The sequence below is a fragment of the Chelonoidis abingdonii genome, chromosome 6 (genome assembly GCF_003597395.2).
Source record: "Chelonoidis abingdonii isolate Lonesome George chromosome 6, CheloAbing_2.0, whole genome shotgun sequence".
NCBI lineage: Eukaryota > Metazoa > Chordata > Testudines > Testudinidae > Chelonoidis > Chelonoidis abingdonii.
Genome location: NC_133774.1, coordinates 129,852,405 through 129,870,967, shown reverse-complemented (window position 1 = coordinate 129,870,967; position 18,563 = coordinate 129,852,405). Strand labels below are relative to the sequence as shown.

The 18,563-nt window shown below is 47.3% G+C and overlaps 1 protein-coding gene across 2 annotated transcripts in view; it reads left to right on the top strand.

Moving 5' to 3' along the window:
* Positions 1 to 12,516, top strand: part of FBXO10 (F-box protein 10) — a 64,391-nt gene extending 51,875 nt beyond the window's left edge. The window contains exons 8-11 of one of the 2 annotated variants that reach the window (XM_032778753.2): positions 3,613 to 3,888; positions 5,295 to 5,605; positions 9,916 to 10,097; positions 10,591 to 12,516. In XM_032778753.2, coding sequence (XP_032634644.1) covers positions 3,613 to 3,888; positions 5,295 to 5,605; positions 9,916 to 10,097; positions 10,591 to 10,768 — 947 coding nt within the window. In that variant the 3' untranslated portion in view covers positions 10,769 to 12,516. The remainder of the gene's footprint in view (positions 1 to 3,612; positions 3,889 to 5,294; positions 5,606 to 9,915; positions 10,098 to 10,590) is intronic. The other variant, XM_032778755.2, reaches the window with a different exon arrangement.
* The last annotated feature ends 6,047 nt before the right edge of the window (positions 12,517 to 18,563 follow it).

Genomic DNA, 18,563 nt, shown 5'->3' with positions numbered 1-18,563 from the left:
ATGCGTGTGTGTGTGTGTGTGTGTGTGTTGGACAGGGAATCTGTCCCTTTATGTATAATGATGTATCCTTAGGGATAGGCGTGTACTGCAGGGGCTGAAAAACAGCTGCTAATGGCCATCTCTCACCTCACACCAGTGCTGCTGCCTTCGCAGTCTTGGGAATACTTCTCTAGGAAAAGTCCCTGTCCACACAAAGCTGAGAGCTGTGGTCCAGTCGGGCAACAATTAGCCTGTTTTGGGCTACAAAAGGTCCAGAAACAAGTGTTATCTGGGATCAGTAGTGGGAATGATAGGAGGACATATGGATTAATAGGAGAAGAGGGGAATACAAATGAGAACAGCGGGTCCCTTTAGGTGAAAGAAAAGGGGAGAGAGTAAATATGCTTTTTAAAATTAAATGCTCAGGTTGGAGCAATAAATAAATCCCAGTTTCACAGGATCAGAATGAAACGGCTGCACATGTGAAAAGCTGTTGGCACCCCCGGCGTGGGCTCCTGTGCCTTGCACCGAGTACGTACGACCTGACCCAAAACCCTCTGCAGTTCATGGGACTCACTGTGTTGAGTACAGTGTATGTTGGATTGGTCCCTTACTGAGAAGGGAGGCAAGAGGTGGAGCAGGAATGAGGGCTGAAGCAACAGGAAAGGAGGAGAAAAGACAACAAGACCTGCATTAATCATGGTTTGGGGCAGTTAATTTCCCGTGTTTCTTGAGGAAGAGGTGCTAGTGAGGAGCACAGTTGGAGGGCATCTGTGAGAGGAGGATGATTTGCCACTTTAGCTACCAGCTCTGCCTTCCTCCTGGCCCCACCGTGCCCCCAGTAGGGAGGGAAGGGCCCTGGGAAGAAAGGAGGTGGTAACTGATGGGCTGTGAGGAGCATGTCCACCAGCTGGAGGCAGCAAAAGGAATAGCAGGGAGCCCCAGATTTTGTATCTACATCAGGGAGCTAGTGCAAAGGAAGGGGCTCGGCACAGCCCTCTGCAGTACAGGAGTGCTGTTGATGTGTGGAGTGGCCCATTCAGTGGGGTGTGCTCAGATGAATTAGGATGCTCCAAAGACACAATAGCTCTGGGTGGTGTGAAATGACCCATTCAGCTCAATGGAAGTTCCCCTCCACCTCCGTTTCAGTTGTGGAATATCACTGTTCACGGTAATCTCCCTATGCATGTCAGTTCTAGAGCAACTGGAATACACCTCTTCCCCGATATAACGCGGTCGTGGGGAGCCAAAAATCCCTACCGTGTTATAGGTGAAACGCTGTTATATCAGGGTAGTGGTGGCAGGGCTGCAGCGGTGATTTAAAGAACCCGGGACTCCGGCTGTGGGGATCTCCAGCCTCTTTAAATTGCCAGCAGAGCCCCAGTGCTGCAGCCCCAGGGTAGCAGCAGCTGGGCTCCAGCAGTGATTTAAAGGGCCCTGGGCTCCCCGCGGCAGCCGGAGCCATGGACCCTTTAAAGTGCTGCCAGAGCCCTGCTGCTACCGCGCTATATGTGAACCCGTGTTATATTGGGTCCCGTTATAGCGGGGTAGAGGTGTATTACAATTTTCTTCTTATTGGGGAAGAATATACACCTGAACCAAATTATTCCAAATTTGCACCATTGGCCCTGTTGTGACATACGAATATCCTAGATAATCTCATCATGCATGTGGATTTTAGAGTACTCTGAAAATGAAAAGAAGCTCCTAATGCAGGGAGAGGACATGCATTGTAAGCAAGCACATTTATTTATTCTTAAGGTAAAAGCATTTCAGATAGAACATTAAAAACAATGGAAGAACCTACACGCATGATAAAAAGCTTACCAGAGGTCACCCCAACTCCCATCTCGGGCTCTGGGAACAGTCAGTACTTCAAAACCCACAAATGGGTTTTCCCCAGGGTTACAAGTTCAGAACTGTCCTACATTCAGAACCAGAACCACCATGAATAGTTTAGTCATTCTTTATACTGGTTGGGCCTTTAATCATGGCTGCTTGTAACAGGTGATTAGCAGACAATGGCCTTCTCCTCAGGGCACAGCTTCCAAAGGCTGGGTTTTCACATAGCTAGAGGTGGGAATTTGCCTTCATCTCCGATTAGATGTTCCCCAGGAAAACCACTTCACGCTTTTTGTTCCTAAAGTCCATTCTTATCTGGCACTTTGCTCAATATAGTTCTTTGAACCCCCAGGTCTCACATCTGTCATGTCTACCCCCTCAAGAGCTAACATACAGTCCCAGCCCAATCGATAAACCATTAATTAATACAGAGATACTTACATTTAATTCAATAAGGTCTCCCAAGGATATTGCAGGAAAATGCCAGATCAGACGCAGTAGGTACTGTTCTCCACTGAGTTTCCATGGCAGTATGTTTCATAGCGTCTTTCGAGTGACATTGGTTTGGAGTAACTCAGCTCAAGAGGGAATCATCAGTCATTAGCTTGGCAGCATCTAACAAGGAGAGCAGGAGCCTGGAATAAACCACCTAAATACCCATAGAGGGGATTTATTTTCCAGCGGCAAACAAAGGAAAACAGACCAGTGGGAGACATCTGTGTATGTGTTTAATTGTGTAAATGGAAACAGTGGTGTGGGGACAAAGCAACTAAGAGTGAGGATGACCACAGGGACAGGAATATATGTGCATATGCTGTATGTGACACATCACAGTATATGCTCCCAGGGAACATGAGGACCTGAATTATAAACCACATCCTAGCAATGGCAAAAGGGGATTTTATTACTGTTTGTATTTCACCAAAGCCTAGTAGCCCCATTCTGCTAGGTGCTGCACAGGCACATTGTGAGAAACCATTCCCGAAGCTGCAGTGTAAATAGACACGACAGAGAAAGGTAGTATTGGTATCCCCATTTTAGAGATGGGGAAACTGAGGCACGAGGTGATGATGTGTTCAGGATCACCCTGCAAATCAGTGGCAGATCCAGGAATTGACCCAGCTTTCCCAGGTCCCAGTCCAGTGGGTCTCATTTCCCCATCTGTAGAGCAAGCACAATGATACTTGCTCTCTCTGTCTGGTCTGTTTACACTGTAAACTCCATGGCGCAGGGGCTGTCTCGCACTAGGTGTCTGTGCTAAGAGCTGTGTGAATAACAGATTTTTCAGTTTGCTGGCAAGGCCGGGGGTAGGGCGGGGAGGAGAGGGAATGATTTCAGGTTGAACCGGAAATGGAATTTTTCAAAATTTTCAGCGAATCAAAACGTGGAACAGAAAATCATTTCAGGTCGAATGAAGCATTTTGTTTCTGCCACATGGCATTTTTTTTTGTTTAAATTTTGACCATTTTCATGTGTTTTGTTTTGTTTTGTTTTCAAACAAAAAGAAATGTCAAAACACAAAGTCGTTTCAAAGTGAAAAATGGAAATGGTTTGATTTGTTTCACAATTTATTTTTAGGGTTTTTTTCAGACCGAAACCATTTGGTGAAACCGAGACAAATTCATGAAAAGTTTTGGTGTTATCAAAGCTGCCTGGTTTATTGAAAATAAGTTTTGCCTGAAAAACTGCGCCCAGCTCTGGTGTGCGCAGGACCTAGCCCAGTGGAGCTGGCCTGCGGTTGGAGCCTATAACAATGGCTGTCACATGTTGGTCTGTCTCTGCATGTTGCAGGTAACAAGGGCTGTGGCGTGTGGATAATGTCCTCCAGCCTTCCTCACGTCACAAACAACCGAATTGGCCACAACAGCATCTACGGAGTGGCCGTGTTTTGCCGCAAGGATGATGCCAACGACTATCTCGCCAACCAAGGCGGCAACGAGAACTTCAACGACGAGGGCGAAGCTGCCAGCTGGGAGAATGACTTGGACAGCGAGGACGAGCACTTCACCTCCCGACGGCCCATCAGTGTGGCACTGGTGGAGTCCAACAGCATCAATCACAATGGAGGTGAACGTGGCCCCAGCTGGGCCTGCCCCAAACATGCTGTCCAGGGGCTGAGTCTGTCCCCCCACTGAGTCCCCGGAGAGATGTGCTAGGGGTCTCTGGGGCCTGCAGAGATCACAATCATAGTAACCATGCAGCTCTGAGTATGATGGAGCCAGGCAAAGGGCGGAGCAGACTGGAGGGGAGTGAGGTCTAGCAGTGGTAGCGCCTGGCACTGCCTTGCAGAGGACAAATTCAGTCTCTAGACCAGGGACTGGATTTTGTCCAGTGCTGCAGTCATTGTATATAGGCTACAAAGGGGGTGGATGCAACCACTGCAGGATTTCAATCACTGGAATTTTTCCTCTTTGGGCATATCCCAGCAGAACCATGTTACATCAGGCCCTGGCAGCCCCCAGGGTTGAAGGGTGGAAAGGAGTGTGCATTGTACTCTGGCTGTATATGAGCCCCGCAGAGAGAGTTCAGAGGGCCATTACAAGCTGGTGAGGCTTAGAGCAGCCATGGGGCTGCTCTGGGTTGTGCTGAAGCCAGAGAGGGCACTGGTCGGAGCAACAATTCAGGAAGCACAAAGGTAGTTTAAAGCCACTTTCTTCACCCCATGCAGAAAAGGAGCAGGTAGTCAGGGAGTGAGAAGGCTGCAGGGTCTCTGTGTTCATCCCTTTGGAAGGGAGATGGAGAAAAAGCTTTAACGTAGGGAGCAGCATTGAGCTCCAAAGTGAGCCCCACCCAGCATTCCTTGGATGGAAAGTTGATCCTTGCAAGAGGTACTTGCTGGAGCTTGTATGTGGGGGGCAGGAGTAGTAACAGAAGATCAGGAAGACACGGAAACTACAGCTGGAGTATGGAAAATCCCTCTCTCTACAGCCCTGAATAAAGAGTCAGCATGAGTCTCAGGAAACCAGAGATGCGGCTCCATTAATGAACCCTTGGGCAGCGTCTGTATTACTCCTACACCAACCGGTAGCTCTCAGTCTGTACCCCAGCTGTTGTTTCTGTGTTCAGTGTTGTTGCCCTCTCCCATTCCAGCGTCTGCCCAGTTCAGTGCTGACACCCTGGAGTTTATCACAAAAGCCAGGCAAAATTTCTGTAGCTTATGAACTAGCCTGGGCTTGGGGCTATATTACAAACGTCAAGCCCACTCCACTTTGTCCAAAGACAGCCTCAAAGTGGAGGCTCACCGATCCTTAGCACAAACCTGAGTGCCGGTTAGCCTGAGTTTCTCTTAGCATTTTGGGGGTTTATTCTGGTCCAGAACTCAGGGTGTTGAACGGTTAAGCACATTCAGAGTTTCCCAATCACAGGCTGGTGGAAGACTTGTTTCTCTGGCTACCCAGCAGACCCAGTTGTCTCCCCTGCCCTGTTTCATTGACTCGAATGAGTTCACTGACTTCTTTCCCCCTCTTTTACAGCCGCAGGCTTGTACGTCAAGAGCAGCGAAGCACTTAACATCATAGCCAACGCCATCCACGCCAATCACGACAGTGGGGTTGCTGTGCTTCAGAGCAGCCAGCTCACACGCATCGCCAACAACAGCATCTCCTGCAACAGCCTCGGAGGGGTGCTGATCGAAAGCGAGGCCAGGGTGGAGCTCCGTGGCAATGGCATTTACGACAACAGCAGCCACGGCATCACCTCCAAGGGCGATGGGGTTATCGTTGAGAACGACATCGTAGGCAACCGGGGATGTGGCCTCCAGTTGTTACAGACGGCAGACATGAAGGTGAGTATTCAAACAAATCTTAGATTCTGAGACCAGGAGGGACCACTGTGAGCATCTACTCAGACCTCCCTGCTAACACAGTCCGGTTTGCTCTATACTAGAGCCCATCTTAGGGGAAAACCATCCAATCTTCATTTCAAACTAACCCGTGATGGAGAATTCACCACCACCCTTGGTAAATTGGTACCATTGTTAATTACTCTCACTGTTTAAAAATGTGCCCCTTATTTCGAGTCTGAATTTCTCTCTCCTGAATTCATTAGGCTGGATGGATTGGTGCACTTGGAGGAAATCAGACCTGGGTTCAGCGCTGGTGTCCATCCTAGAAGAACGGTCAAAGTCCGTAGGTCTTAGCTTCTGTTTTTTGGATCTGTAATGAAAGCTGCTAGTCATTTGTAGCATCACTAAGATAATCAAAGGGAAACAGGAGGAGCGAAAATTCCCCCTCCCTTCACAGGAGAGCAGAGCAGCACTGCTCATGTGCAGCAACTCTATCGCTTAACGAACATGCATGTTGGAGAGGGTAGGAGATAGTGAACAAGAGAATTTCCATTCACGGAATACAGCTCTAATGATAGTAATATACTTTAGCTCTTTTCATCAGCAGGTTGCAAAGCTCTTTACAAAGGAGGTGAGGATCATTATCCTCATATTACAAAGGAGGAAACTGAGGCACAGAGTGGACAGTGACTTGCCAGAAGTCACCCAGAATAGAGTCCAGCTCTCCCAAGTCTCTGTGCAGGGCTCGTAAAAAGAACCACACCGGATCAGACCCATCTTGCCCAATATCCTGTCTTCTGACAGTGGCCAATGCCAGGTGCTTCACAGGAAATGTACAGATCAGGGCAATTTTGAATGATCCATCCCCTGTCATCCAGTCCCAGGTTCTGGCAGTCAGAGGGTAGACATACCCAGAGCACGGGACTGCGTCCATGACCATCTTGGCTAATAGCAATTGATGGACCTATCCTCCATGAACTTCTCTAATCCTTTTCTGAACCCTGTTATAGTCTTGGCCTTCACAACATCCTCTGGCAATGAGTTCCACAGATCGACTGTGCGTTGTGTGAAGAAATACTTCCTTTTGTGTTTTAAACCTGATCCCTATTAATTTCATTGGGTGATTCCTGGTATTTGTGTTATGTGAAGGGGCAAATAACACTTCCTCATTCACTTTCTCCACACCAGTCATGACTTTATAGACCTCGATCATATCCCCCTTAGTCATTTCAGAGCTGAACAGTCCCAGTCTCTCTTAAATCTCTCCTCATACGGAAGCTGTTCCATACCCCTAATCATTTTTGTTTCCCTTTTCTGTACCTTTTCCTATTCTAATATATCTATTTTGAAGATGATGACTAGAATTGAACACAGTATTCAAGATATGGGCATACCATGGATTTATATAGTGACATTATGATATTTTCTGTCTTATTATCTGTCCCTTTCTTATTGAATCCCCACATTCTGTTCATGTTTTTGACTGCCACTGCACATTGAGTGGATGTTTTCAGAGAACTGTCCACAGTGACTCCAAGATCTCTTCCTTGAGTGGTAATAGCTAATTTAGACCCCATCATTTTAGATGTATAGTTGGGATTATGTTTTCCAATGTGCGTTTCTTTGCATTTATCAGCATTGAATTTCATCTGCCAGTTTGTTGCCCAGTCACCCAGTTTTGTGAGATCCCTTTGTAGCTCTTCGCAGTCTGCCTGGGACTTAACTATCTTGTGTAGTTTTGTATCATCTGCATATTTTGCCATCTCATTGTTCACTCCCTTTTCCAGATCATTTATGAATATGTTGAATAGGACTGGTCCCAATACAGGTGCTTGGGGGACCCCACTATTTACCTCTCTCCATTCTGAAAACTGACCATTATTCCTACCCCTTTGTTTCCTATCTTTTAACCAGGAGAGGATCTTCCCTCTGATCCCATGACTTTTTACTTTGCTTAAGAGCCCTTGGTGAGGGACCTTGTCAAAGACTTTCTGAAAGTCCAAGTACACTGTATCCCCTGGATCACCCTTGTACAGAAGTTTGTTGACCCACTTAAAAATGTTGTTAGATTGGTGAGGCATGATTTTCCTTTATAAAAACCAACTTGATTCTTCCCCTACAAACGGTGTTATAGACTCATAGACTTTAAGGTCAGAAGGGACCATTATGATCATCTGGTGTTCATCTATTCACTAGGCTATACTTCTGATTAATAGCACATTTGTCACTCCAATGTTGATTTTTATTTTATTTTTCATACACTGTTGATCTGACTTTTCCCAGTGTAGGTAGCTCTGTGAGTATTCCTTGTATGTGGATGGACAATTGTGGCTTCCATGTGGAACCTATTTGCCAAAAAGAGAGCAAAGGAGACAGCCGGAGACTGCAGTAGTCCCCTTGACTACAGTGATCTCACTTTGCTTGTCTTTCTCCCTACCCCACCTGCTTTATTGAGTTAGTTGCTCCACTGCCATTGTTGTATCTAACCCAACGGTAGCCAAAATCCCGCCCAAAAGCCAAATGCAGCCCAAGCAGTTCTGCCCTATAGTCAACAGTTGTTTCATGTTTAGTGTATTGGTGTGGCTAGTGAGGACTACAGATCCCAACATGCATTGCTCCATGTCTGCCAGAACACCCAACCTACTTGGAGCAAGAGGGAGCATTGCACCTTGAGACCCCCAGAACCTGCAGGCTGCACCACTGCATTAAAAGCAGGACTTGCTGCAGTTTGCTCTGATGTTTGCAAACTAGATGCTGCAATCCCACTCCTCGCAAGTTGCCAGTGTTAGCCTAAGGGTAAGAGTCACCTTTGTTCCAGTCTTTGATGGGGTGAAGCCACAATAAGGCGCAGTACTAGTCTGTTGCAATAATCTTCATTGAAAAGGCCCCGACAATGAACACGCAGAGAGCTCTGAGGTTACACTGTAGAGATAGGTGCTCTCTCCTCCATTCTGTTCATGAACCACAAACTCCTTCTGAAAAACATTCTGATCAGGGAACTGTTGTCATCTGGGCCTAAGGCTAAACTAGACGTATGGAAACCCTCATCACACTGCTCCCTGGGTGCAAGTACCCCTGAGGGATTGAGGGAGAATTCAAATTGTCACAGGCCCCAGAGGACACTGATTGAAGCCTGGGCTACACTAGTTGCTACTGTTGTTTCTCATGCAGACTCTAGCAAGGATCTGTCACCTGTCCCAAGAGTCGCGTGAGAAGAAGTAAACAGTTTGCACTGTCCCTGGTGGCTCTGCCCAGGATAACAAGGACGATAGAGATTGGGACTGCTGCCCATGGGAGACGTTCAGCGGTGAGGGGATCCTAGTTCTCACTCAGAGTTTCCAGGGCCAGAAGGGATCATCTAGTCTGACCTCCTATAACACGGTCCAGGGAACTTTCCCACAATAATTCCCACAGTGGATCTTTTAGAAAAACATATACTCTTGATTTATAAATTGTCATTGATGGAGACTCCACCACATCCCTTGGTAAATTTCTAGAAGAGAAAAGGTCTCACATGATCAAATGGCTGAAAGTAGCAGCTAGACAAATTCAGACTGGAAATAAGGTTTAAATGTTTAATAGCAAGAGTAATTAACCACTGGAACAACCAAGCCTCTGGGTTGCTGGATCTCTGGGTGTTTTAAGCCTCGGGAGCCTGAGTGGAGGGTGGTCACTGCCCAATCATAGGGTCCTGCGGCACACTTCTTTCTGAGACCTGTAACCCGCAGTCCAGCTGCCTAGCCCCACTGGGCACAGCGCTGGCCTTCAGCCAACACCATATTTAAACACATCCTCACCCAGAACTCCGTCCCCAGGTGTGAGCCTTCTGGATTACAAGGACACCTTAATAAAATAGAATTAATGGCCTTCTGAACATGACTCCTTCAAAGTTCTGTGACCACATGAGAAACCATCCTGGAACTCTGTAACCTCCCCAGCCAATCTCTCTCTGGTCCAGTCTGGCCTAAACATGGCCCCTTTGCTTAACTGTACTGGTCCTAGTTGGACATTTATCCCCCAGTTCATCAGAGCATTTAAGTCCATTCCTAAATTTGTGTCTGGTCAGCAAAGCACTTAGGTGTGTGGTTACCGTTGAGCACGTGCTTTGCTGAATAGGGATAGATTGCTGAATCAGAGCCCTAGACTTTAAGACCTTTGGGGTTTTATTTGTATTGATGACAGGAAAATAGAAATACTAAAGTACCATGTACAACTGCAGCACTTTATTTGATTAAATCATGGAAAAGGCCACGTGGCCCAATATTCTTCCCAGGTTCTGGTTGTGCCATGTTGGGATATTTCCCCCCCAGGTAACCAAGAACAGGATCCAGTCCTTTTGGGATTATGGGATTGTTATGCTTGACCAAACCAAAGGCCTGGTGCAGGAAAACCTGATTTTTCAAGGGAGGTCCAAGAAGACCATTTTGCAGCAGGTGTCGAATGCAGAAGATTGTATTGTGCAGAACAACAAACTTCTCATCTTCAAGAGCAAGTAAGCCCCTTGCGCTGCTCTTTACTGAGTCTCTTGGCCAAGAACAGCCCTTCTCAGAATGTGGGCAGTGACCCTGAGGAGAGGCCACAAGCTGGGGGCTTCAGGCCATGAGCCTGCTCCGCTTTCCTCACCCTCTTCTTCATTTGGGGCAGGTTTGCTCAGCTACTCCAGGCACCAGGCCCTGCGGGGCCAAGCTCTGTGAGGACCTGTGCAAAGGAGCCTGGGCTTCTGGAGACGGAGGCTGGAAGCATCTCACTCCTGACCCTGGGAAAACCAGGCTCCCCACTGAGGAGAAGCAAGAGGCTTGATGCACCTGTTCTAATGCTGGCCCCCCGAATGCTCATCCATTGGCTCTCTCCTAGCAGGCTTGTTCTCGTATGTGGGGGTGGCCTCCTTTTCCCTGAACAGGGCCCATTGATTTCACCTGGCCTTTGAAGGGAGGTTGGAGAAGTGCTAATGGCTGCTTGTGGGGTGTTTTTTTCTGTTTCTTCAGGTCTGATGTTGCATGGACCCTGGAGAACCCTCCAGCACGACCTCACATCGAAGGATCCACCCGAGGAACCTCCACGGCAACGAACAGTCAGAAAGTTACCACCATGTCGACCAGGATAGCTGCACGGATGGACGGAGGCTGTCGCAACAACGGGAGCATCTTCTGCACTATTCTTTGACTCCCGTGTGAGTTTCTTCACCTTTCTCTTAGGCTGGTGCCACTGCAGAGACCAAGCTGGGAAGGGTCTCTTGTGCCCATTCGTTGCAAGAAGCTTTCATTGTGGGGTCTTCATTTTAATCCCCCCTTCTTTTACCACTTTGGGATACTGCCACTCCCAAAACATATTACACACTAAATCAACAGTGGCAGGAGCACATTGCCATCTGCTTTCTGTTTCTTATTTGAGCCATTTGACCAATCTTATAGCAATTGCCAAGCAAATCAGTTGCCTTGGACAGACCACAATAATGCCGGTGTCTAGCCAGTTAGGCCTAGAAAAGGAACTGGGAATGAATTTTACTTTCCTGCCAGGAACTGGAACTGTTTCAGCCCAGAGGAAAGGCACAGGCTTTGCCTGTTGCAGTGGCAAAATAAAAGGAGCATTGCAGTTGCATGAAGCCGTAGACTCGCAGGGCACAAAACTAAACAGCAACAAAAACGCCACTCAGAGTTCAGTCACAAGCAGGCAGAATGTCATGATGATTTAAAGAGGGCAAAAAATAATCCATAGTGGCTTGTTGGCAGCCACCTGTACAGGGAAAAGTATGTAAAGAGTGGAGGATTTTAGAAGCTGATAATATGTCCTGTGTAATCTGGTTTATCTCCAGGAAATAATTGCTCGTAGCAGTTCTGGCTTGTAGTGTAAGACTTGCTGCTGCACTTATGATACTCAAATGTCCAGACCTCCTCTAAGTCCTAGTGTTGGAGATGATGCGTTAAGGCCCAGTCTGCACTGGAGCTAAAATGGTCTTGAACAATGAGGAATAAATAGTAAAGTCAGAGTTCACACTGCAACTTTTAAATGCTAGGAATTCATCTCCCCTCGCAAATTCATCCTTCCCTGACAACAGTCACCAGCGATTGGTCTTCCTGAACCAATGCCATGACCAGGATGAGAGACAAACATTCTAGAACTCTTTAAGTGGCAGGAGTGAAACTTCAAGCAGTGGGTCAGTGTCCTGCTGTCGACAGACCCCGAAGTACTGTTGCAAGGATGAACTGGGTACTGGGAGTTCAACTGTGCAGGCAAGTGTGAAAGTCACAGTGTGCTGCACCACGTAGTGACTATAACATGAGAAATCAGGACAACTCCAAAACATTTTCTGCTGCTGAATCTTGGAGGCGAGTAAGAAATGTGCAAAGGGCTCTTCTTTGCCCCTGATCCCGTGTGCAAACGGGGTCCGCCTGCCTCATATACAGTTGTCCCATCTGTGCTCTTGAGATATAGCATTGTGACTCCAGGCCCAGCAAGGCACCTATCTAGAGCTGGTACAGTTTGGCAATAACGGAAGCTGAAGCTTTTTCTGCCTTCTCCAGGATGTTGGAATTGCAGGGCAAAGGAGAGTGTTGCTCTTTCACGTTTCAGCCTTTCTCACTTGGGGATGGAGCCTCAGTTAGTCATGTTGACTTCAGTGGATTTATACCAGCTCGGGACCTGGATCTTTCTCTTCTTTTCAGGCAAGGTCTAGGCTGAATCTTCTCTCTCCACATCATCTGTGACACACATCCTGTGACCACATCGCTGGTATAAATTGACATGACTCCACTGAAGAACCATTGACTCCATTAAAGTGAAAGTAGCGACGCTGGTTTACACCCTATTTTTTTTGTTTGTTTTGTTTTTTTTAAGAAAAAGAATTGTTTTATGTGAAAACGTTTGTAATTAAAAACTGTATATGACAACAATAAAGTGCTATATTTTAAGGGTTTTTTTTAAAACTGTTTTATTTTGCAAACATAAGGCAAACATTAGAATTTACAGGTTGTCACTGGCATTTCTTGAAGGGTTAGAATCTATGTGCATTTTATATAACAACTTGGTCTATGGATTGTGCCAGCTCTTTTCCGGACCCGAAGTCCAGAGTTTGGTCAAGAGAGCAGAGGCCTAGCAAACAGTGATCAGGTAAGAGAAAGCTGGGTAAACAGATAATCTTGTTTTGCTAAAATAAGACTAGTCAGAAAATTGCCAGATGTTGGAGCTAAGAACTAAATAATTGTCTTATTCAGAGCTGTAGATTGAACAAAGGGTCCCTGTTCTTATTGTGTTAGTCTCTTCTGTAGGGAGACGTTCTTCCCACAGATCCAACCTTGAGTTTATGAAAAGTTGGCACGTGTCAGTATAAGATATGGCCTCCTCCCACCTCCCCTTCCAAGAGACCAGTGCTTGACCTCTACACGGTGTGGATTTATGTCCTTCAATTTTCCAGACATATACGGATAAGGGCCCAAATGTTTAAACGTGCCTCATGATTTTGGGTGCCTGACCTGAGCTGCCTTAAAAGGGGCCTGATTTTCAGAAAGTGCTGAGCATTTGTCCTTTGAAAATCACATCCCATTAAGGCATCTCAGGTTGAACACCCAGAAACAGTGTTCTGAAATCATTAGTCACTTTGGCAAATATAACCAGTGTTACTGACTACAGAGGTTCTCCATACCCGTCCACATGCCACAAACAGAGGTACATGCACTCAAGAGAGCCACGTGACCTGCTTTAAAACAATAATATGAAAGTAGAGAAATGATTGACCAGAATCATTTAATACTTAACTTCCTCAGAGCAGGAGCTTGCATGCAGGGTCCCATCTGCCTGTACCTGTGTGGCAATGTTCATTTCACACACATCAGGCTCTCAGGGGATTTTCTGAGCTGTAGGAACTACGTCAGACTCTTCTGAAAACTTTCCTAATTTTTAACGCCCTATTTAATTCTCAGGTTTCATTCACACTTGGGGCCAGATCCTCAACTGGTGTCAATGGGATTAGCACCCCTGGAGCGATCAACCAGTCAAATCAGTGCTTGTGATAGTCAGGCACTGCAAGATCATGGGGCCAGATTTTCAAAGGTGTTTAGGAGCCTTAAGATCCCAGGTTGGGACTCTGACTCAGCGTTGCAACAGGTTATGTCTCGGTGCTCTGCTGCCTGGTGGAATCCACATCCCGAATGAGGCTTCCAGGCACCCTGTACAAGGTCCTGGGAGAGCCAGGCCCTTGAAAATGAGATCCACAGAATCCAGCAATCTAAGCCATCTAAACCAACCAGTCGGAAATAATGAGGAGAGGGGTGTGGCCTAAGCCCAGCCCCTCCAAGGGCCTTCAGGGCCTAACTCTGGGCCAGAGGGAGTGCCCCCTTCAGTTCAGGATTCCCAGCCATGGACCCTCCCTGCAGCCAGGACAGCTGTTTTTCAAGAAAAACTGAGAAGGGGGCGGGAGGGGGCAATGCTGCCTCTGTTTCCCCACTAGCCCAGTGATGAGGAGAAAGGCCCTGTCCTTGGCTCTCCCATCTCACAGCTGAGGGCCATGACCACTGGGCTGGGGGGGGTGTTTTTTTTGGGGGGACAGCGTTGTGTAAACACTTACATTCTGGCCTGATAGAATATGTGGATAGCTCAGTGATCAGGGCACTGACCTACGCCAGAGCAGGCCATCTCAGACAGCGTGGGGCTTTGAAAACAGGGCTGTGACATGCAAGGTGAGGCCTTAACCTCCGGGATAATGGGGCGGGGCATGTATAGGGTAGCCAGGCATGCGGCAATGTGTAACTCTGTTAGCAGTGCTAGCCCACTGTAAACACGGCCAGTCAGGAGTGAAGCGCACCTGTTGTCAGAAGGACCTGAAAAAAGCTGCTGTCAATCACGGTGCCAAGCAGGTCACGAGCTTAATTCAATTAGCTCAAAGAGCTGGAGTGTCAGGGCACGAGACGCTGGAGCCAGGCAGGCTTTCAGAGGCGCATTCAGTATAAATTCATTCCGATAGCAATGTTTGCAAAATGCATTTCTCCACCAATTACCAAGAACAGCTGCTTTGGGCAGGTGGAGAAGTGGGTCTGACAGGCTGTAATTTACAGATAACTTCTGTGTTCTGAATAACCAGGGAAACAGGCATGACAGATTGTGGGGGGGCTGTCAGCCGGTGGAACAAAACACAGGTCAGCGTTTAGCAGCCGAACTGAACACATTTATTTTTGCCTGGACGTGAACAGACTCTGTAATGGGCAGGAGGTGGCAGTGGCCACGTTTGGGAGACCAGATTATTGGACCAGTGGTGAAGCTTGGTCTTCTGAAGATGTAGCCCCTGATAATCCCACATGAGGAACTGGACCCCCCAACCCTACAGAGTGCTTTTGCAAGGTGAAACTGTGGCATGTTCACTCTGTCGGTGGGCATCATGTCACACAGAAGTGCTACAGTACGTATTCTAGCAGGACACACACATACATGCCTCGCACCAGAACAGCGTAACAGGGCCATAGTACAAGTGGGCACTAAGCCCATTCTCTGTAATAGCTATGTGATATACTGCCTTTCCCAGATCACCAGGACTGGGTGCGCCGCTCCTCGGCCCTGCTGCCCTGCCAACACCAATAACAAACAGGACAGCGAAATCCTTCCAGTTCCCAGCTTCTTTGTTGGGGGCTACGATCCAGCCCAGGGTCCCACCCTGGCTCTTCAGCCGAATTTTGCTCCTAGGGGGCTACATTGAGTCACACACATAAAATGTTCCTTGGCTGGGCTAAGCTGACACAGTCTGGGGGGGTGGGGGGGGGAAGAGATACTTCAGTTAGTTTGTGCTGGGCTCCAAATAACTCCTGCTATTTTGTTCTTAAGTGTCGCTGTCTCATTATCACAACATGCCCCAGGTAGAGTAGTTAAGGGCGGCTAATTACCCACCGCACCATCTTTAGACTAAAAATCTTCCAACTTTTCCCAATTAGATTTTCCACAGTAGCATTTACAGACCTTCAATCAGAACCTCTGCCTTGATCAGCCCATCTGTAATCTCTGTGGCATTAATTAGCAGCCTCTGCCCAGAAAGTTGGGTACGTTTTCTATCACTTTTAATGACTGACTGACTGCTCACGGCATTTGCCAGAGTGTGCAAACGGCTACATCGGATCCTGAGAGAGTTTCTGTGGGAGCCTCAGAGGCCCGAGTCACTCCCTGAAGTGAATGCACAACATAAAATAACAGGTGTTTACTCTAGCTGTTAAACACCTCCTGCTTCCTCCAGCTTACGCTGGCTTTCCTCCCTGGAGATGGGCTGCAGCCTTTGCCAGGATCGCCCCTCCTTGCTGAATAGAACGGGCTACGATTTTCCAAAATAAGTGCCCCCCCCCCAAAGTCCATGTTATGCCTGAGGCCTGGGTCTACAATCTGTGGAAACCAATGGGAGTCTTTCCTTTGACTCCAGTAGGCTTTGAATCAGGTCCTTAATGAGTTCCCCATTGACCTGAATAGGAGCTGCTGGGGACTCTGCGCTTCTGAACATAAGAACGCCCATACTGGGTCAGACCAAAGGTCCATCTAGCCCAGTTTCCTGTCTTCCGACAGTGGCCAATGCCAGGTGCCCCAGAGGGAATGAACAGACCAGGGAATCATCAAGTGATCCCTCCCCTGTCGCCCATTCCCAACTTCTGGCAAACAGAGGCTAGGGACACCATCCTGGCTAATCACCATTGCTGGACCTCTCCTCAATGAATTTATCTAGTTCTTTTTTTAACCCTGTTATAGTCTTGGCCAGTGGTGGGCAACCTGCAGCCCACATACAGCCCATCAGGTTAATCCATTTGCAGGCGCAAGACATTTTGCTGATGTTTACAGTCTGGAGGCATGCCTCCCGCAGCTCCCAGTGGCCATGGTTCGCTGATGGGCTGCATGCAGTCCGCAGGTTGCCCACCACTGGTCTTGGCCTTCACAACATCCTCTGGCAAGGAGTTCCACAGGTTGACTGTGCATTGTGCAAAAAAATACTTCCTTGTTTGTTTTAAACCTGCTGCCTGTTAAGTTCTTCGGTGACCCCCTGGTTCTTGTGTTACAAGGAGTATTTAATTCTTAGTTACTGTCTCCACACATCATGATTTTATCGCTCTCCATCATATCCTCCCTCAGTTGTCTCTTTTCCAACCTGAAAAGTTTGTTTTATTAATCTCTCCTCATACGGAAGCTGTTCCATATCCCTAATAATTTTTGTTGCCCTTCTCTGAACTTTTTTCCGTTCTAATATATTTTATTTGAGATGGGGCAACCACATCTGCATGCAGTATTCAAGATGTGGGCATACCATGGATTTATATAGAGGCAATACAATACACCTCTACCCCGCTATAACCCTATCCTCGGGAGCCAAAAAATCTGACTGCATTATAGGTGAAACTGCATTATATCGAACTTGCTTTGATCCATCGGAGTGAGCGGCTCCCCCTCAGAGCACTGCTTTACTGCGTTATATCCGAACTCATGTTACATGGGGTTGCGTTATATTGGGGTAGAGGTGTATTTTCTATCTTTTTATCCATCCCTTTTTTAATAATTCCCAACATGCTGTTTGCTAAATCGGGTCGTTCATGTAGGTACCTGCCTACGGACTTGGAAGCCTGTCTGAGGACACCTGAATAAGCACATGGGGGCAGAAAACCCTGGAAAAGGTTTTGTTTTCTATGCTCCTGCATCTTCTATTCTAGCTGAGGCTTGAGTTGTGGTTCTAGCTTTCCCCTCACCTCCCTGCAGAAAACCTGTTCCTAAAAATAGGGTTAGTACCTACAAACCAGCTATTCATCCATCTGCATTCTGCTGCCTGCCTGGAACAGCCTTGGACAGGAGTGAGCATTAACAGCACGGGCTAAGCATCCAGAAAAAGCCTAATCCAATTCTTCTTACTTTAGAATACCGTGTGCCAGCCATTAAACAGGCTCCAGGGAAAGGGGTGCCTGGTTCCTACAGATGGCCAGCTTCTCCTGCTCTGGGCTGAGTAACACTGTGATTTTAGCTTATAGGATGGAAACAGGGCACAGGATGGGTATCAGGCCGTGCAGCATGACAATGTGAAGAAATTAGTATGTATAACTTTTGTTTTGATTTGCTCCCTGCTCAGCTTCCCCTCCCCTCCCCTTCCCCCACATTTCAACAGCATAGCTGGAGCCTCCACTTCCAGTGAGGACTGAGTGACTGGCTGGGTTCTGCTATGATGCTTAAAGGATTTCAGCAAAGCAAACAGCACTGCAACTGTCTGGTTAGGTGACTGGGGTAGGTATGATGATAACCAATGGGCTGGCAGGACATCTTCCCGTGAATATGCTCCAGTCTCTTTTTGTCTGGTGTCCTCTCCTGTCTATTTTCTGCAAAGCTGAAAATCTGACAGTGTGGAGAATAGGATGGAGAAAAGCTGCAACATTTTTGCTGGGTGCTTTGGTGTAGACGAATGAAATCAGCTCTATACGTAACCAGAAAAATGCTGAACTTCCACTGATTCCCTCTCATCACATTTAGCAATGATGGGAAATTGATGAAGTTCAGAAAGCCAGAGGCACGTGCAGGTTAGAAACAATATGCTGCAGCCAAAAACAACTGAAATGACCCAGCTAATGCTGTTGCCGAAGGTCACACAGCAAGTAAGGGTAGGAATCAAGGTTAGGAATCAAGATTAGGAGGAGTTCTCATTCTTTCATCTGACTAGTTAGAGGGTGAGATTATCCTTTTAATGTGAATTACAGTACTCTCCCAGAGGCACAGACAGCAAGCAAGGAAGAGGAGCTGATCAGGTTAGAGAGTCTGGACTCCTCTTTCCGGATGCACAGCCACAAACCACATTTGTTCAGCAGCCTGGGTTAGCCACAGAGCATTCATTCCCCTGTCTTTCACAGACGTGATGGGGCCACAACTGATCCAAAACTAAGGGAAATTTGTGAGGTCTGCATGGCCTCTCCTATCCTCTCATCCCTCCTAGCCACCCCCTATCGCTTAAAAGTAGGGTGTAGCTGTG